At 37.8% G+C, this 21328-nt stretch overlaps 1 protein-coding gene across 1 annotated transcript in view; it reads right to left on the bottom strand.

The window, feature by feature from the left end:
• LOC146158079 (uncharacterized) overlaps window positions 1-21328 on the bottom strand; it is a 104863-nt gene that overhangs the window by 27950 nt on the left and 55585 nt on the right. Inside the window, exons 48-63 of the mRNA XM_083383750.1 lie at window positions 21048-21218; window positions 20212-20456; window positions 18738-18905; window positions 16936-17032; window positions 11503-11585; window positions 10507-10683; window positions 9852-10028; window positions 9027-9203; window positions 7988-8161; window positions 7215-7300; window positions 6464-6554; window positions 5881-6072; window positions 5190-5283; window positions 2372-2511; window positions 1237-1350; window positions 679-862 (exon numbers count right to left, since the gene is read on the bottom strand). Of these exons, the coding sequence (XP_083239876.1) occupies window positions 679-862; window positions 1237-1350; window positions 2372-2511; window positions 5190-5283; window positions 5881-6072; window positions 6464-6554; window positions 7215-7300; window positions 7988-8161; window positions 9027-9203; window positions 9852-10028; window positions 10507-10683; window positions 11503-11585; window positions 16936-17032; window positions 18738-18905; window positions 20212-20456; window positions 21048-21218 (2370 nt within the window). The remainder of the gene's footprint in view (window positions 1-678; window positions 863-1236; window positions 1351-2371; window positions 2512-5189; window positions 5284-5880; window positions 6073-6463; window positions 6555-7214; window positions 7301-7987; window positions 8162-9026; window positions 9204-9851; window positions 10029-10506; window positions 10684-11502; window positions 11586-16935; window positions 17033-18737; window positions 18906-20211; window positions 20457-21047; window positions 21219-21328) is intronic.

Raw genomic sequence — 21328 nt, 5'->3', positions numbered from 1 at the left:
CTAAAATTTGTGCTTATTTTTGAATACCGTGCTTATTTCTAAATTTGTGCCTATTTTGAATTACGTGATTATTTCTAAAATTTGTGATCATTTTTTTCATTCTGTGCCTTATACTTAGATTTGTGCTGTATTTCTAAGATTTGTGCTTATTTTTGAATTACAGGATTATTTCTAAGATATGTGTTTTTTTTAATTAAATGCCTATTTCAAAGATATGTCCTATTTGAATAAAGTGCTCAGTTTGTCTCAGTTAGTTGTTAATTCTAGGTCTGTTTTTCAGATGCTACTCATCTCAGTGATACGTAGTTATTCGGCTGAAAGTACTGGCGTTATTAAAGTGATTTGCAGATCGCATATTTTTACTGGCATAACATGGTTGCCACACAAGTTCATGAAACAACAAGACTTTGTGGAAATCCTGTATAGCTTCAATTAATAACAAAGCAAATACAGAAGTAGATGACATTTTGTGAACGCTTCGACAAAACCTTAAGATAATGGGTGGAGGTTGTTGTTAGACATAAAATGAATATCAAAGCCCATACACAAGTAGGTAGCTCATTTAAACGTTTCGAATAGATCTTAAGTTTCTTTTAACTTATTTGTTTTACTTTAAACGTTAAAACAGAAGCGATTTAATCGAAACATTCACAAAACCAAACATAAGAACAACCGAACCTGTGCACGTGCAAGTTCTACATTGGTCTTCAGGCATCGTTCGACTCTCACCCGACCCCAACACTAGGGTGGGTGAGACTCGACAGTCGGTGGGGCAGGTGGGGCAACATGCGTCCAGTGACGTAACGGGGTGGGGGCAGCTCAAGGAGGGGCAGTCCCGAGTTTGGCAGCTCACAGAACCAGCCTGTGGAAACAAGAAGTGTTTTTGTGGAAAATTAATAAAATAGTTATGTGAAAAAAGGGTGAAAACAATGGGGTTGTCACAGATTTTTATGAAATAATTTCAAAGACATTTAAGAACTTCTGTAGGTTTTCAAAGAATTACAATTAAATCTCCTATACAAAATATATTAGCCAACATAAATGCAACGTGCCTCGCACTTTGATTAAATAAACAAAGATCTTCCATTATAAATATAAAGGTTTTTAAATTAAATAAAATTTCATCTCTCTTTAAACATAACTTATTTCAGAGACTTTCACAGATCTGTATAAATATATATATATATACACAGGGAAAATCCTTAGTATATTCTTATTCAGTTACTCAGGTCTTACCTGGCAAGTGCACGTTTCACAAGGTTGGTTTGGATGGGCGAATTGTCGGTGGTTGGCGAACACACGACCATCGAACAAACACATATCACAAGTGCTACAGCAAGATTGGGCAGTCTGCAAGCAATCAAATGTAAGGGAAAGAATGTGCCAAGGGACACATTTTCTGTTAATGTTTTTTTGTTGCAAAAATTATGCAAAAACCATTCGTTTCAGTCTTACCAAAAAAGCTCCATTAATAGACAAATACATATCCCAATACTTTTCCATGACGTGCTGCTGCTAGCAAAAACAGATGTGGGCCGAAAAATCTTAACCTTTTTACCATGACATTACTGATGCGACGATTTTGACTTGAAATACCTTTGACAAGTTTGAACCAACGTGAAATTTTTTGACCAATTAAAAAATAATCGCCCTATAGTAATAAAACGAAGTCGGTTTGATCCGAAACCAAATGATGTAAATACTATCCAACAGCACTAGAACGCCATGTAGTGGCGCCATGTAGTGTTACGTGTATTTTTCCACTTTGTTTGTCAATATTCGCCAAATAAAAACGCACATTTAGAACAAGGTTTCACTTTCTTGTACTTTATAAACAAGGTTCACATTTCTTATGTTTGGTCGCTTAAGCTTACAAGTAATTTATTGAAAAGAATTGGCCCACCAAAGCTCCGCTTATAGACCTGTATGCTTAGTGTTTGGGGCGCCGCAAAGAAAGGTTGAGAAACACAGACCAAAAGCTATATTTTTACCAGAGTTACTTACCTTCTTAAACTTTCTTAAATGCAAAGTTAAGCTAGGACAGGGGTGTCCAACATGTGCCCCCCCCCCCCCAAAATACAGCCAATTGTCAAAAAAGCTAAATTTGTAATACAGCCAATTGTCATTGTTTATTCACACTACAAAACAATCCCAGCAATTACGACAACAAACAATTACTTCTGATAATATACCATTAATCTGTTTTATTTTTTGTAGAAAAAGCGCTTTTAATATTAGAAAAAAAAAGTTGCTAAACTTTGAAACGGGAAAAAGTTATAAGATAAACATTGGCACGTAGGCATGTTTGAGTTGGACACCCCTGAGCTAGGAAATGCGTTACGATAAAATGAAAGCAACAAGATGTACTCACGGTGACTGGGTGTGTGCAGTTAAGTTGTGGGCAAGGCACGTCATCGCATTGCGTCACTCCATCAACGCACTCGCATCTTGTGCATTTGCCCTGGAACCAAACGTCACCTGACTGGTGGGAACGTCCATCCGCCTCACATTCTGTGAACAACAGAGATGTTGTAGGAATAGGATGTACAATAATATCGGATTATGGTCAAACCCGATGCAAAGTGGTAGTATCGGTACTCGTTCGATAATATCGGATCGGAGCCGATACTCGATGCCAAGTGGTAGTATCGGCAATTGTCCGATAATATCGGATCGGAGCCGATACCCGATGCCAAGTGGTAGTATCGGTACTCGTTCGATAATATCGGATCGGAGCCGATACCCGATGCCAAGTGGTAGTATCGGTACTCGTCCGATAATATCGGATCGGAGCCAATACCCGATGCCAAGTGGTAGGATCGGCACTCGTTCGATAATATCGGATCGGAGCCGATACCCGATGCCAAGTGGTAGTATCGGCAATTGTCCGATAATATCGGATCGGAGCCGATACCCGATGCCAAGTGGTAGTATCGGCACTCGTCCGATAATATCGGATCGGAGCCAATACCCGATGCCAAGTGGTAGGATCGGCACTCGTCCGATAATATCGGATCGGAGCCAATACCCGATGCCAAGTGGTAGTATCGGCAATTGTCCGATAATATCGGATCGGAGCCGATACCCGATGCCAAGTGGTAGTATCGGCACTCGTCCGATAATATCGGATCGGAGCCAATACCCGATGCCAAGTGGTAGGATCGGCACTCGTCCGATAATATCGGATCGGAGCCAATACCCGATGCCAAGTGGTAGTATCGGCAATTGTCCGATAATATCGGATCGGAGCCGATACCCGATGCCAAGTGGTAGTATCGGCAATTGTCCGATAATATCGGATCGGAGCCGATACCCGATGCCAAGTGGTAGTATCGGTACTCGTCCGATAATATCGGATCGGAGCCAATACCCGATGCCAAGTTGTAGTATCGGCAATTGTCCGATAATATCGGATCGGAGCCGATACCCGATGCCAAGTGGTAGTATCGGCAATTGTCCGATAATATCGGATCGGAGCCGATACCCGATGCCAAGTGGTAGTATCGGTACTCGTCCGATAATATCGGATCGTAGCCGATACCCGATGCCAAGTGGTAGTATCGGCAATTGTCCGATAATATCGGATCGGAGCCGATACCCGATGCCAAGTGGTAGTATCGGTACTCGTCCGATAATATCGGATCGGAGCCGATACCCGATGCCAAGTGGTAGTATCGGTACTCGTCCGATAATATCGGATCGTAGCCGATACCCGATGCCAAGTTGTAGTATCGGCAATTGTCCGATAATATCGGATCGGAGCCGATACCCGATGCCAAGTGGTAGTATCGGCAATTGTCCGATAATATCGGATCGGAGCCAATACCCGATGCCAAGTTGTAGTATCGGCAATTGTCCGATAATATCGGATCGGAGCCGATACCCGATGCCAAGTGGTAGTATCGGCAATTGTCCGATAATATCGGATCGGAGCCGATACCCGATGCCAAGTGGTAGTATCGGTACTCGTCCGATAATATCGGATCGTAGCCGATACCCGATGCCAAGTGGTAGTATCGGCACTCGTTCGATAATATCGGATCGCAGCCGATACCCGATGCCAAGTGGTAGTATCGGTACTCGTCCGATAATATCGGATCGTAGCCGATACCCGATGCCAAGTGGTAGTATCGGCACTCGTTCGATAATATCGGATCGCAGCCGATACCCGATGCCAAGTGGTAGTATCGGTACTCGTCCGATAATATCGGATCGTAGCCGATACCCGATGCCAAGTGGTAGTATCGGCAATTGTCCGATAATATCGGATCGGAGCCGATACCCGATGCCAAGTGGTAGTATCGGTACTCGTCCGATAATATCGGATCGTAGCCGATACCCGATGCCAAGTGGTAGTATCGGCACTCGTTCGATAATATCGGATCGCAGCCGATACCCGATGCCAAGTGGTAGTATCGGTACTCGTCCGATAATATCGGATCGTAGCCGATACCCGATGCCAAGTGGTAGTATCGGCACTCGTTCGATAATATCGGATCGCAGCCGATACCCGATGCTAAGTGGTAGAATCGATACTCGTCCGATACTAGGGTGGTATCGGTGCCGATCCGACATTAAATTTGTAGTCCTATGTAGTCATTTCTAACTTAAAATGTAAAGTTATTAAAAAAATTAAGGTTAACAACCTGCGGGTAATTAAATTAAGCCTTTTAGTCCCAAAGCAAATTTTAGTTTATTACTTAAAAAAAAAATGGAATGCTTCTACAACGGGATGATTTACGCCAACCAAGCTGTTGTACATTTACATTCAAAACTTTAAAGGTTTACTCAATAACGACGTCATAGCTACCGCATTCGGATTAAAATGTCAAGTATCGTATATTCCGAAGGTTGAAAGTAAGCTATGTACAAAGTAAAATTTGTTTCGCAGCCCCGACTTTAGCTCGGGCAAGATGAAAATTGCCTTAAACTTTTAAGAAAGTTTCATATTACAATTTTCTGTTTAAAATGTGCTTTTAAATAATTTTTTTGACACAAAAGTTTTCGGCATTGAACATTATGAAACCATAATCAAAGTAATACTTTCCAGATTTGTAACCCTACGGCGGACTATCGTGTTTTATCTTTTAACATAAAAATGGAAACAAACTAAAAACTTAAAAGTAAAAAAGAGCAATGATCACTGCTAAAAACACAATAATATTACGAAAACAGTAACAACTGCCTACCTTGGCAAACAGGACAGCACTGGTCCGCTTTAACGACTGGATTCGAGCAAGACATACTTTTGCAAACTTCCGTGTCGCATTCAACCGTTCCGTTCTGAAAATTAATTTTGGTTTCAAACAAACATTAACTAGCTGGTATCATTACAAAAATTTAAACAACTTCTCAAAAAATTGCCTGCTGACAATGACCGAACATGTTGTGAAAATACACATAATGTAACCTTTAGTCAAAAGGAAATAAATGTGTTTTTGTGGAAACATGAATTTCGTTATATGATGTATGGTGTAGACGTTTAGGGGATTTTATCGCCAAACATATTTATCTACGAAATAAAAAAAAAGTTTGATGCAGAAAAACAATTTTGTTGGAAAGACTGTTCCAACCTTCCTAATTCAAAGCGCTTTTAAAATTCAGCAAAAACCATACGAAACGCACGTTATGTTGTACATTAAAATATTAGTATTTTCATGGACTGTAGAGGTCAATTCCTAAAAACAAGATCCTTAAAAAACTAAAAAAAAGCAATTTAAAAAACTATTAAACACAATAGGTGCGTAAAAAACTAAAACTCTAACATAGAACTAACAAAGATTAAAATAAATAAAATATATAAAATCCCAAATACAAGCTTACAAAAAAAATTAACCAAATAAAAAACAAAAAAAAGTCAAATTTACAAAATGTTCTTACCGTGCATACGCAACTAACACATTGTGAAGCATGCGGTGGATGGAAACGTTGACCATTCCTGTAATTTCGTCGCTCATACTCGCAAAGGTCACACCGAGGACAACACTCGTCACGGTCGCGGCCCGGATGACGACATAATGACGTCACTGAAGGGCAGTCAAGGTCGATTCGACGGCAGTCGGTCTCCCCGGACTGGAAGGGGGAATTTTGATGGTAAAAGTTGGTTAAAAAACACTTTTTTGTTTAAAAGCAAAATTGTGGGTGGAAATAATGCCATAAATTACAAAGATTCTGGGAATTTTTTTTGATATTCATAAATATCTGAGTTTGCAAAAAAATATACAAAATCAGTAAGCTAAGTTTTTAATATAAGCCTAAATTAGCAGTAAAAATGTTTGAAACGAAAATCATATCTATACACCATACATAGCCATATTGCGCGTTTACTAAAATCGACCCTTGAAAAATAATTTTAGAGTAACTATTTTGTTTTATCGAAGCCACCTTACGCTATTAAGTCAACCTCTAACATATATTTCGCGACACACAAGATTCCTATTCAAAATCTCACAAACCAACTTACCTCACAAGTGCATTCAAGGCAAGGGTTTCTGCGGGAAATAAAAGTGGCGCCTTCGTCGTAATTTCCGCCTTCGTGAGAGCAAGAAGAACATCTGTGGTGTGAATTAGTATACTAACTTAATGTAACGTATTTCTAAATTTTCAAGCTCAAAAGCACCTTGATATAATTCAACAATAATTTCTGGACTTTCCCTATTTGAAAAAAATTGTAAAAAAATATTTGTTTCAAATATTTTGCGTGCTGGATTTTTTAAAATTGTTGGGCTATATATATATGTTAGAATTTTTTTACATTTTAAATACCTACATGCAAATTTAAAAAAAAAATGCAACGATAAAAAACATCTGTTGAGATGTTTTATTACATTGTTTTAACTTTAAAACAAGTAAAACATGTTTTGCCATGCAGGATATTTTATTAATAAAACGAATTAATTAGGACAAATCAAAATTGAACATCTCGCGTTGTGTTTTTAATTACTTACTGTTGCTTTTATCGAAAAACTGGCATTTATTTTGATTACGTGTTTTTTAACTGGTAATTTTTTTTGTTAGATTTGAAGACCCCAAACCGCTTGTTTTACTAATTAAGAGTAAAAACCTTGTATTTTTCACACTTAGAAGATTAAAATGACCAAAAATGCCCATTAAAAAGTCTGAAAAACAAAATAATATTGAAAAAAAATTATATCGTTCCTTATTTATGTAAAAAGTACTAGTTCTACATAGCGATTATGAAGTTAATGACTTACCTCGGACAGCACTGGCCAGGTAAGGTCACGTGCGAAGAACAGCTGAGCTCGGGACAATGCTCCATTGTGCACGTCACAGTGCCGTCCTTTCGAAACATAACAAGTTACAATTTCTATCTGTATATTTTGGCGTAATGGGATTGACACTTGGCGAGATAATATATTGCAAACGATACGAATATACGGGTGGTAATTTTTATTTATATATAAAAGGGCTTATTATTATGGAATTGAAAAGCATTGGTAGCTGGTTTCTGCTTGTCTCTCACTGTTTTTTTAACTTTACAGTTGTACTGTTAGTTTTTATTGTTATAGTCCTGCTATAGAAGTCAGAGTCGATTAGAACTTTGAATAGCTCTTTAAAAAGTTTTCCAGTTAAACAGACATTTATGTATATATGAGCTTATTTACTAAAAAAATGTAAGTTGGAATATCACTTTAAGATTACTGTTTAAAAATAAGCCGAAATTATTGGTAACCCATGTTATTTAATAATTTATAATTATCCATATTCTTTAAAACTTTATTATTTTAAAGAAATTACAACAGGAATCTTTAGACAGGCTTTAACCAAAATCAGTTGATTCATACAAACAAGGCCAGTAACTAACAACAAAAAGTAAAAAAACAATGAAAAAAACAGTCTTTCTAAAACAATTGATTTCTTTTTCTAAAACAATTGTTTCCTTAAAGACTAAAAATAAAATATAAACAATAAACATGCTTTCTGAAAAAAAGACAAAAGAAACAGACTAGACTAGACTTATACTCACAACACACTGGCAGTGCTGGCAAGTGTTGCTTGAATGTACAACAGCTTGGTTGGCGTAAGTCATCCCGTTGTAGAAGCATCCATCGCACGACTGACAACACGAAGAGTCCAGATTAACTGGATGCTCACAAGACAGGGATGGACATGTCTCCTTCTCACAACGAATTGACCCTTCCTGAGTAAAAGGTACCGGTGTGACATGTACAGGGCCAGCAATTTTTGCTTATAAAGGGCCGGTGTTAGGACTCAAGTGGGCGGACAGGATATAAAATTTTGGGAACACACACAATAAGACCCTACAAAGCAACAATACCTAAAGCTGAGCAATTTATAAAACCATAGTATTAAGACCAACGACATAATACAGCTAAATACGAAGTAATATCTACGACAGAATAAGATCGAAATCGTCTGAATAAGACCTAAACCCGCCGGAATAATCCTAAATTCGTCTGAACAAAGTATAAATGGCCAAAATTAAACCCTGAAAATATAGAAAGATGGTATGTGGCGATCGGGGGCCATCGGTCTGGCATCGGCCGTTTTGGTGACTACGTTTGGGCGCCCCTAATTTGAATGGCGCCGTTAGGGTTTTAGGGTTAGTGGTAGGTGCTGTGTGGGGATAGAAATTAGGTTAGGGTTAAAATTATTAGGGGAGTTAGTTGTGTTCTTAAGGATCACGAAACTTTTTTTATCAGTTAACTGGTGATGATTCAAGCTCGTATCGAAACGTTTTAATCAAGATGATGTCGATTTAAAGTTTTTGGCCTTGACATCATTATCAACGACTTTATAGCAACACAGTATTCATCAAAATCAAATGATTAAAAACATTATTTTAAATACATATTTTACCAAGCCTCCTTAACGGGTAACTTGGCAACACGCATAAATATAAATATAAACAAAACAGGTCCGGTTTTGTTGGGAAGCTTGCATGTTTAAAAAATGACACCATTTCTTTACTAAATGCAATATTTTATTTCTGTTTTCAATCGGTATCTATGGAGGACATCTTAATTAGAATTAATACAACTTACTGCGCATGCGCAGGACGAGCAGGGGTCGCTAGGCAACCGCCATGACGACCCATGCGCCCACTCCTTGTTTCCATGGTAACAGGGGGCGCACACGGGACAGCATTGGTCCCTGGGTCGGTGAGTGTTGGAACACTTCAGCTTCGGGCACCGCGTCACCTCGCACGTCACACTGCCACGCTGTGACGTAATAAAGAGTGGGAGTTTAAAAGATGCATATGACAGTATCTTTGATAGGGTTGGTAGACAATTCCTTTTGTTTCGAGAAATCTAGCGGTTTTAGAAGCTGGTTTAAAGATAATGTTTTTGAATAACTAAACTGAATATGAATTAAGTTTTTTTATTTTTTTACTAAAATGAGACAATCGGCAAAAACTGTCTGTACAAATGTATGAAAAAAAGACGTGGTAACCCTTTCATCAACTTGGCCCTAACCTTACAAACATAATTTTCAATGACTTAGCTTTCTTTCTTTATTGACAAACTGCGTGTGTTAAGTTAGTAAATTGGCCCGAAGCTGTTAGTTTATGATTGGACACCTATAAAAAATAGTTGGAAAGAATCAATACAAACAAAGAAACTTACATCAACAACTTATGGCACTATAAGTTACTTCATAAGCAAATGGACTGAAACTCAGATAAAACTTATATTTTATCAACTTCGTCCTCACCTTGCAAAGGCAGATTAAGTTAGTAAAGACCTCGAGTTAATCATATGTTAGAAAAAATGAAATAAAATAAGAAAGTATTGGTACTATTAAGTTAAATCAAAAGCAAATGGACTTTAACTCAGATAAAACTTATATTTTATCAACTTCATCCTCACCTTGCAAACACAGCTTCTGCACGGATCTCGGTCGCTCACAAAACGCTCCCCGTCGCGGTACGACCTCGAGTGGTAGGCGCATCGGGAACAGTCGGGGCAGCACCGGCCCGGCGTCCTGGCGCCATGGGTACACGTAGAACCACACGGCGCAATCATCCGACAATCGATGTTACCACTCTACGGGTATAAGGAACAGTATTGTAGAGAAACTAGATATAAAAGCCTTATTTTTATTGTTTGTTTTTTTATTTTTTTATTGTTTTTTGGGGGAACACACAATTTCCAAATACAAAATGTGTAAAACGTTTTTGTCTCTATTTTATAGTTTTAAGACTATTGGCATAAAAAAACAAATACGCTTATATAATATGTTTATGTTCATTTTTATACAACATTGTTGTTTTATATTTTATTAGGTTGCTTTAAGTTATTTTGGTAAAAGTTACTATAATTGTAACAAATATAAAATAAACTATATAGGGGTTGGAAAACTTGGTGTGTAAAGATAAGTTATAAAGGCTACACAATCGATGTTACTACTTTATACGAGTATAAGGAACATCGTTAGTAGGCCCCAAAAATCAGACATCAAATTTTATATCTGACTAAAAAAACACCCAGCCTGAAAAAAAAACACACAAATCAGTCATTTTACCTCACAGGTGCAACGTTGGCAGCCATCGTCTGAGGTCCAGGCTTGGTACTGTCGGTAGAAATGCTCCCCGTACCGACACCCCCCACAAGTGGGGCAACAACTCCCGTTACCCCTCTCTGGTCGGGGGCAACTCGACGCCGCTCGACACGCGCGTCCGTGGCACGTGACCTCATTGTCCTGTGAATAAACCATTGTTACGTCACGATTTTTGCTCACCTTAAGCTGCAATATTTCTTATTCTGTCCTAGTTTCTAAGAGCCAAGTAAAAACATTTATTTCGATATAAGAAAATCGCAGTTGTTTAAAAATAATCTGCAGTTTGAAAACATATAAAGATCTTGGGGGGTAAGGATAAAGGCGCTAAAATACACACAAAACTTGCTTTTTAGTTGGTATAAAAATACATTTTTATTTAATAATAGTTTTGTGTCCTAACTTAACATTTTCCTCCGATAGTATTTGATTAGCGAAACAGAAAAAAACACCCACTAGCCTGTGATGAGGTTCGAACTCACGACCTCGGTCACTCACTACAATTTACAAATTTTGCCAGAATACCTACAATTATATCTCTAGTAAGAATTAAATTTTCTAACTTTAAACTAAACTGTAAAAAGTATCTATCCTACGATGCAATGCAGCACTTACTATGCGGTAATATAAATCACCTTGACCCTTGCAAGATACAAATGTCGACCTTAATTATTGATATGAAAGACACACACAAACATATGTGTTTAATAACATCTGTGATACGGTCCCGGCTTGACCGGAGGTCGTGAGTTCGAACCTCACTGCAGACCAGTTGTTTGTTCATCATAGATCGACAGATTCGGCGAGTCTGCGATGGCTTTTCGGTGTACTACTAATTCTTGATAATAGCAGAATACTCTAGCAAAGTTAGCATACACCAGTAAAAGATCTTAAAAGATATAAATGTATATCTTTTGCCAACAAAGGCATCGTCAGTATATCTTACTCAAATAGAAATCTTACCATGCAAGTGCAGTTGCGACAAGCCGATTCAGTTGGTCGAAAAGACTGACCATTTTTATAGAATTGTCCGCCGTATTCGCAACCTAACGAAAAAAAAAATAATTGTTAAAGGGCACAAAGCGCAATGCTGACCACATAGCTACGGTATTTATGTTATTTTCACTAAGCAAGCTTTCGGACCATGCATGGCAATGGCACATTCATCATGCAACTGATAACGATTAAAAGTTCGAAGAAAAGCTACACGGAAGACAGGCTGGCAAGATTTTTTGTGAGGTTTTACGTACCTTTGTGGAAATTCTTGCGTGTTTTGGGAGAAAATCGTTGAAAAACCTAAAATAACTTTTTTGAAACATTCGTTTGAACCCTAATGGTTACACAGGCTAATTGCACCTATGGGGAAATAGCGTGGAAATGTCTGTGAAAATATTGCATTGAAAAATATCTAAAGGCGGATACTGCATTTTATAAATATCTCATACAGCACGACACGTAAATTGTGTTTTGAAATTTAGAAAAAGTCGCGACCGGCAAAAATTGCAACATGTTTTAGCATAATATGACTATATGTGTATAAATAAGCAAACGAAAAGCAATGTTAGAATTTAAATTAAACTATTTACAGTGCAGACAGTAACAGTTAAATCAGCGAATCGCTTGTAGAAATAGTATTACTCAGGTTTGCCACAAAGCGTTATATAAAAACATTAAAGATATTTACAAATTTCAAAGAAGATTTGTATGTTTTAAAACACGTAAAATTGGATAGCTCGACGTTCTAGGAATATAAATAAAGAAAAATAGAAATGACATGGTTAACACATTTGAAAAAAAATTGAGCATTAAATTTGATAGTCAACTTGAACAGTTGACTAAAACTTACGAACCCCTTGTAGTATTACTACCGTTACAGACTTTATGTGGCATTCTATGGACACACAATTGGTAAAGACACATTGGCTTTTGACATAAATAAGGATTTAAAAAGTGAAAACTGTAACTAAAAAATATTGGAACTTTAACGAATCTTATCACGGCTAAAATAAATTTAACAGTTATTATCGCAAAAAGTGTATGCTGATGGGGTAACAGTAAAAAGCGAAAAATCATATCATTGGCTTTTAATATAAAAATTGTGTTTTGGCTTTTTTAATTAGCTTTTGACATAGGGATTGAAAAAGAGCAATCTATAATTGAAAAATTGGGAACTTGTAACGAATCTTATCACGGCTAAAATAAATTAAACAGTTATTATCGCAAAAAGTGTATGCTGATAGGGTGAAAATAAAAAACTATAAAAAATATCGACCTTCAAAATGGCTTGAACACGTTGTAGGTAGAGTTCTCTGGTTAAGAAATAAACGTATACAAATTAAAAATTACGCGATAATAAAAATATAAATGCGGTGCACACTAGCTAGCTACTATGCTATGTTCTACAAATTTAAATAAAAAGGACATTTAGATATAGCGAAAATGCACAATCAATAAAAAGGTGTGAAACACCATTTAAACATAGATAAAAACTTTGTTAAAAAACTGCTTGAGCATAAAAAACTAAAAACATTAGTAGCTTAAAGGCATTTGCAACAGATTTTAACGATACAATATAATCCAACATAAATGCGATGGACATTAGCTAGCTACAATATTATGTTCTACCAATTAAATAAAAATGCCATTTGGATATACTAAAAATGTACAACAAAAAGGTGTAAAACATTACTTAATTTGGATAAAAATACTCCAGTAAAAACTGCTTTAAGAATAACAAACGACTATAAACTACACAACTAGCAGCTTTAAAGCATTTGCAACAGGTTTCAAAGAAATAAAAAAAATCTAAAGCTTTACGGACAAAAAAATAAAATACTTTTAAATCAAAGCAGTTTATAGTAAAAAAATGCCATGGATAAAATATAAAGTTTATCTTTACGCAAATTGGTAACGATAGTACGGCATAGTATCGGGTATAGATTCCGATACGATAATATCGGACTTTCTTCATAGTTCAACCACAAAAAAAGTATTCCAACTTCGTCGTCACTATACTTAAGGATGACAAACCACTATAAACTAGGTATATAATGGCTTCATGGCATTGCAACAAAGTTCTACTTCAAACTGTGACGGAAAGTCTAAAGCATTACGCGCAACATAGTTTTAAAAAGTCCTAATTAAATTAAAAATAAAAAGCTGTTTTTTAAAGTTAAATAATATCGAGCTTCCATCGTAGTTCAACCACAAAAAAGATCACTGCAAAACCTCTTCGTCATCACCATGGTAACCCGGCTCCAGGTAATCGTAAAGGTGAGGATCGTCTATGACGTCAGAATAGTCATCGCCGACGTCATAATCGCCCTCGGGCACCATCGACTCGGAAGGAAGCAAATCATCGCCAACTCCGAAGTCGGGAAAATCTTCAATTTCAATAGATTTTAGGGTCGGAACAACTATTGTTTCTTCAATGTAATCCGCGCCTAGATCAAACTCGGCTTCGTAACTCGCCAACTCGCCTGGTGAGTCCGAGTAGTCGTGGTACTCGCCCGACTCGGCCTGATCTTCGTGGTAGTAGCCGAACTCGAACGAGTTTGTAACGCTGTCGTTGCTGTAATCGTACTCGTACGAGTCGTAACTCGCACCAGTGGGAAACTCGAGTTCAGTGCTACTCACTTGATCGTCAGTTTGTTCATCCACTAAATCGACTGGATCTCTATTTAAAGGGGGATTAAACTCTGGTAATTTTGGCCGTTTTGATTCATTTTTCGAAACAAGTTTGTTTAAAAGTGTTTCGCTTTCTGCATTTGCTTCAGATTTTACATTGTCTTTGTCAAAACCTCGGGTATTTTCGATATTATTAACGTTTCCGTCGGCCGATTCCCTGACAAAATTGTTCGTAACATCTTGTGTAGAGAGTGTTTCACTTCCAGCATTCGCTTCTAATTTCACAATGTTTGCATCAAAATCTCGGCCGTTTTCGATGGTTTTAACATCTCCACCCACTAAATCTGGCTTTGTGCCAAAATTGTCCACATTTTCTGGTTCAGAATTTGGCCGATCAGCTTTTACAGTTGTTTTACTTTCAAGATTAGAATTCAAATTCACAAGTCTTTCGCCAACATTTTGATCTTTAACTTCAGTTCTAATCGGGCGCAAACGACTGTAAGGTGTAGGCAGGACTTCTAGTCTCTGGGCGGGACTTTCCCTGATGACGTCATCCCTGCTTTCCCTGATGGCGTAAGCGTGACGTCGACGTGCGTCACTGCGTCGCTCGTGCTGCTTGCTGCTCTTAAAACTTTGCACAGAGGCAAGGTACTTCTGGTAAACGGTCTGGAAAGTGTCGTTGGCTGGATCTGCAATTGGTGACCCCGACGTGATGGCGTCACCTGAGGTGCGTGACCCCGACGTAATTGCGTCACTCGAGATTGGTGACCCCGACGTATTGACGATTGGTGAAAGCGACGGAGGTTCTTGGGAAAGCCTCTCGTGGTGGTGACGGCGTTTCCCGACATCTTAAAAGGAAGTGAATAGCATCGCTTCACGTGGTTGTTTTTATAGAAAAGTGTAATATATCAGGAGCTTCATTTGGAACCAATATTACCCTTTAATTGTTTTTAGTGTTATCCTATAAACATTGAGTTGCCATCTGTTTAGGTAGTCTACTATTTTTGATAAGTTTGTAGGATCTCTGCATTGGATTGCAAATCTAGGCAGAAATTTTGGTGTATATTTCTTTATCAGACTGGCATCAAAACCAACCTACTTTAAAACAAGTGCCGATGTAACTACTTGGCATCAGGTATCGGCTCCGATCCGATATTATATTATCGGACATCCAGAGTAATACCGGATTACCAAAGTACACCGAAAAGTAGATAAATACAAGCATACTAATGTTAAGTTGAGCTAAAAAGAATACTTCCACAGTGGCGTTGGCTAAAAAGGCTTCAAGAGCGGAAAAGTTTAAATAAATCCATATTTCTTATAATAGTTTAACTTTAATCTAAGGTAACACACTTGATACCCAATACATACCTCACCTCAACTTTCCTGGAAGAAAAAACTGCATCCAGAACGTAAACAAGAATCAAGTTGGTGATGAATAATTAATTTTACTTCGGTTAGGGGTGTGATGATCAATTAATCAAGGAATTACTCTTTGTTAGTTTTAGTTTCAAACGTCAATTGGCGGTGGTAAGGGTTTGTCGCATTCAGTGTTCGCTGGGATTTTTTACGACATGCGCAGATGCCACAAAATGTTGCGCTTGAGCCAAAAACGGTTCGCAAAGTGCCAAAGAAAACCTAATCAACGGGGTGATTGGGACACATATATGTGAAAAAACATTGGGCACTGAATGGTATAACATTTATTTCATACTCTTGCTTTTCAAAGAGGTGGTCAACATTTTCCAATAAATATGACGAAGTTTTGAAATATTATTTTATTTAAGTCTGCGCACTTACAAGAGAAAAGTCCGCAGGTGTCAAAAATCAAAGGGGGTCATTCAAACATATGTTTTTAACAACAAAAAAGAGAAAAAAGTAAACTTTGGGCACTGAAGGTTTTATTAAACATATTGCAAAAAAGCGATATTTAATAAGACAATTAGAGAAAAAAATAAAAAATCTTTTTTTTTAATTAACTAAATTTTTTTTTTTAAATTAACTTTAAAAAAAAGTAATAGTTTTTTTTGGCTAAGCATTTTTGTTGAGACAAATGCGCATGTGTTCAAATTCACAGGAACACTGGTCGCACTTGCTTGTTAGTGCGGCGAGACACAACAACAGGAATTAATAATCGCAGCCGAACAAATGCCGCGTTTTGATCATGCACCAAATTACAGGTAAGTGGCGCCAACGCGTTATTAGTGTTACATTAAGTATAATGACTGGAAGCGATTAGATCAGGACTTCTTAACTTGTTAACTCCGTGGACCAACAGGTTTATAAACCCCCAGGAGATCTAAGTAAAGGGAATATTCCCGGAGCTGCATTGGAAATGCAAAAAGCTAAGGTTGTCAGACATTTTAATAAAAAATAAAAAATAAAATTGTAGGTTTTACAAGATTTAAAACCAATACTCAACATGTTTTAAATATAGCAAAAAAGTCATGATCCATTTGAAAACTATCCAACGACTGTTGAAAAAACATGTTTGTTTTTTTAACTGTATACTGTTCAACGTGCAAATCAAAAACAACCTAAACTTTTCGCAGTTCAAGCAAGAAAGTTTTAGCGCATAATGGTTGAAGTTTGTAGTAAACGTATAAGAATATGAGCATTACTTCTGGGCTTTGATCTTGTAACTTAGACAGCTTTATTTCAAAAAAAAGGTACCCCTCCTCAAATTGATTCTTATGTGGTCCACGGAACCCAAGTTAAGAAGGCCTGTATTATATGATGAATCGTGCTAATGAACACACACACACCAACCTGGCTGGCAGACTGGACAGCAGCTTCCTACAGCAGTTACTTGGTTTTGGCAGGAGAGTCGTGGACAGTGTTGGTGAACGCATTGCACGTTGCCGAACTGCACGAAAAAAACGGTAATTTTTACACAAAGGAAACGTCCATATATATTAAAAGTTATAAGTTTCTAGCTGACACCTTTTTAAGTGCAGTGCACATTGCCGAACTGCACGAAAACAGTTAATGTTTTAAACAACGGAATAGTCCATATATATTAAAAGCAGGACTGCTGAGTCGGACTAGGGAGTAAGACCACGTAAAACTACCCGAGTCCGACATGCGCATGCGCAGTACCGAATTTTAAAACTGATATGGCCGCCAAATGGAAATTGTAAAGGTGGAATATTATATAGCGGATTTTTTTTCCAACCATGTATTGTGAGTGAATGAATTATACGACCCACCATAAGTGGATTGCTGAATATCCACGTTATTTTAGTTACGTAAATTGGTGAAATACAGGCTGTATGGTCAGGGCCGGACTCAGGACTCGACAAAATCGCACATTTGACCGGAGTCGGAGTAGGGACTTGGGAGTCGGACTCGGGTTTATTTTTTTGGCCGGAGTCGGACTCGGGTTATTTTTACCCGACTCCGCAGCCCTGATTAAAAGTTATAAGTTTCTAGCTAATATGCTTTCGAATGTGGTGTCACGCGATATTTTGCCTCAGACGCGTGTTGTTTTCATTTTTCAGAGAATCAAATGACACGCAAAATTTTCATCACGGGCAAAACACAGCAAGGCACTGGAGCAGGGGTCGGGAACTTTTTTAGCTAAGCGAGCCATAAAAGCCAAATGTTCTTGGTTGTATTTCCATGAGAGCCATTTAACACTTTTTTAACATCTAGTTATAGGTTGAAAAATAGTAAATTCAGCAGGGACGTTGGTTTTGTTCCATTTAAAGGACAGAGCATGTTATACAGCAAAAATGAATTAGCTAAGTTTGCACAATTTTGATTACGGATTTCCGTTGAAAGAATAGACCTTTTGGATACTTAGAGATTCATTTAAACGGGATAACAGTCTCAAAAAAACAAATACGATTCGAGCGAAGCGCCGAAAATTTGCTACTTTGTCTAATAAAAAGAAAATATAAAGTTAGAAAAGTGGCCGCGGCCGCGTGCAGTTTTATTTGAAATCAGGCTGGGAAATGATAGCTTAGATTTATCTAAAGCAAGATTCTTTCAACAAAAGAGCCATATGGCGTCACAAAAAGAGCCATAGGTTTCCGACCTCTGAACTAGGCGTATGTCTACACCACACAATATCACGATCGGAAACCATAGGTTTACAAAATATCGAGTTCTCATCCTGAAAGACCACGGCAGTAAAATACCCACTAGTTATTTAAGCACTGATTTACTTGCCTTACATTTGATTGGTCAATTCAGCCTATGGTAGATTACTAGATTTCTGTCGAGGAATTTGTTTTAAAACTCAATTTGCTCTTTTTCAAAACTGGCCTTTTCAACAAAAATGCATATTTCGAATAAAAAAATCAATTTTTAAAATGCAAATTTGATCTCCTCTATTCTTTGAAACGGTCTTTTATAATTTTGTTCGCAAAATTAAAAGTGCATTCAAAGTGCATAATGCCAATTACTATATTTCCAAAAACTTCATCTATCAATAGCAAAAAAACATAAAAAAAAACTCCTAACCCTGCAAGAACACTGCATTTATAAAAAAGTACAATTTTTAGGGCAAATTAGATTTGTTTTAAACTTAATCTTTCCAACATAAAAGAATCTCTAAAACTGCTTACCCTGCAAGAACACTGCATACACCCTTCAGTGAATCTCTGTCCGTTGTTGAGGCTTCTCCCGTTGTACGAGCAACCCACACATGTGGGGCAACAAGCTCCCCTGGGGGTGCGGGGGTTGGAACAGGGGGCCGCTGCGCACGACAGCTTTGCGCACACCGCGCGGTTGTCCTGGAAACCAAAGGTCAGCCAAGGTTAAAAATTAACCAGTTACGGAGTCAGAGTTGGAATGAGGAATTGGCGTAGTACAGGGGTTCCAAAACTTAGGTCCGTTGTCCACGTGGGGTTATACGTTGGCTGGTTTTAGGAGGTTCATAAAGGCCGAAAAGTTAAAAGTCGGGGGAAGTTTAAAATGGTTAACCAAGGTTAATAAGTCAGACTCGGGGGTATGTAGAACCCTGGGGTACGTGCACTGTTTTAGGGGTCCATGAAGGTCTAATTAAAGTATAGGTGTATAATATAAAAAATAAATAAAAATAGTTTTTCCTTTAATGCAGGGGACCCCTTGGGGGTCCGTGAACTGATATTAGGGGGTCCATGAAGGCCTAATTAAAGAACTAGTGTATACTTAAAGTTATTAATTTTTAAAAGAAAACACTTTAATTCAAAATTAAACGGTTTTGCACTGATTTATAGTTAGACTCCATTTAACTTTCAAATTTTTCGTACCGAAATAACAGAGTCATAAAGTCTGTTTGTATTGTGACGTCCATTTATGACGTCATTTTGGAGCATTTCTTGTCTACCGGGGTCCATGCAAAGCAAAAAAAAATTTTAGGTGTCCGCGGTAAAAAAAGTTTAAGAGCCACTGCTTCAATGTATTTAGACTTTTTTAATACACATCTTTAGACCGAAAAGAGCAGGTTTCTTAAGTTTATTTCTTTTATGACGTCAATTTCTGACGTAATTTCGTTAATAAAATTTAGGCCCTGACAGAGACAGTTTACTTTGCTGGGGTAGGACTCGGGGCTCGATTAGGACTTTTCAATGTTACTCGAGTCCCGAGTCCGACGTGCACTTATTTCGGAAAGGCCACACATTGCAAATCATATAAAGGTGGGATGGTGGTTGAAAACAACGCAGGTTTATACTTGGCACAGGGTGTTGTTTCCACTTTTTTTCGTTTTTTTTTTCAAATACCGTTGATTCCAAAAAACTTTGCAATACTTCTCACTACTAACGTTTATCGAAGGTTGTAAAAACTAAGTCTCAGTAAACAGGAATATCTACCAAATCCGTTTATAATCAGCCTTTAAAGTCTAATTTAGTGTTTCACAAGGATGGGTGTTTTGTAGTGACAGCAAAAACCATGTTCTTATGGCATATAGTAGTTCTGGTGAATTTTTTGGCCTGACAGTCATTTTGGGAAACAAAAAGTAGGAAATGGAATAAAATAGGAGAATCACTTGTTCAACTTATTTATAAAAACACCCACAATGTTTTTTCAAACCTATACAACGTATCCCAACAAACTCACAATGCACTGGCAATTATCGCAGTCGCTGCTCCACTGCTCCCCCTCGCGGTGATCGCCGCAGCTGTTTTCCGGACACACGAGGCAGCAGTCACCCGCACGTCGCACTGGGTTGGTACAGGGGGTTGGGGGGCAGTTGGTGGCCACTGACCGGCAAGTAACTGACCCCCTGACACATCTACAAGTCTCACAACGACCGTGCTTGAAACGCTGGCCGTTGCGGTAAGTTCGCTCCTCGAATTCACAATCTGTGAAATAAGAAAAAGTTAAATAAAAACACTTTTTTTCCTTTAGCGGTGCAAAGCCTTACCGTGGGATGCGTTTAAAATTAAGTTTATATTTTTAAAGTAGCGTTAAAGTAAGTCTGTTTGGTCACGTTACATAACACAGTTAGTGTTCTGCCATGAATATCGTCAACAAATAATAACCTTAAAACGACCATTGTAGCTAAACTGATAAAAAAAAAACATCATAAAAGAGCATTAAGTGTGCCGGATAAAATTCCCTGAGTCGGACAAAATGACTTTACTTGACTCAAGTCATCTAGACTAAAAACCTTGATTTAGTCTTTTCAATAAAATGACTTGAATTGACTTAAGTTATCGGATGAGACGATTTGACTCAAGTCTATCGGACGAAATGACTTGACTTGAAGTGTCTTACATCAATTTATTTCAAATCGTTCAGACGAAATGACTTAAAGGCATCCAAACATATATATAATAAAATCTTCGTGAAACCAACAGTTTTTGAATTGAAATTAGTGTTGACTCAAATCTTTTAGGAAAATTATCTGCTTTGGAGATAATCAATTATTAAGTCAAATTGCAAATCCTCACCTTGGCATACAGGGCAGCATTGACCGGGTCTAGTGGAGGGGTGGGGACAGAGTGGGGTGGGGCAGGGTTTGGGGTGGCAGGCGATCATACCACCCTGGCACAAGCAAGAGTCACAACGAGTATCCCAACTCGACGCTTCCGAGTAGATTTTGCCTTGCATATCGATGCAACCTGAGTAAAAAGGTAGGTGTAAGCGACTTTTGATAGGTTGTAAAAAGTTCACCCAATCTGACGATTAATGATGCAAGCAAGACAGGCTAGATAAACAACTATCCTGCAGT

Source organism: Ascidiella aspersa, chromosome 3 (genome assembly GCF_963924565.1).
Source record: "Ascidiella aspersa chromosome 3, kaAscAspe10.2, whole genome shotgun sequence".
Classification (NCBI taxonomy): domain Eukaryota; kingdom Metazoa; phylum Chordata; class Ascidiacea; order Phlebobranchia; family Ascidiidae; genus Ascidiella; species Ascidiella aspersa.
This window is presented reverse-complemented; position numbering and strand designations above follow the sequence as displayed.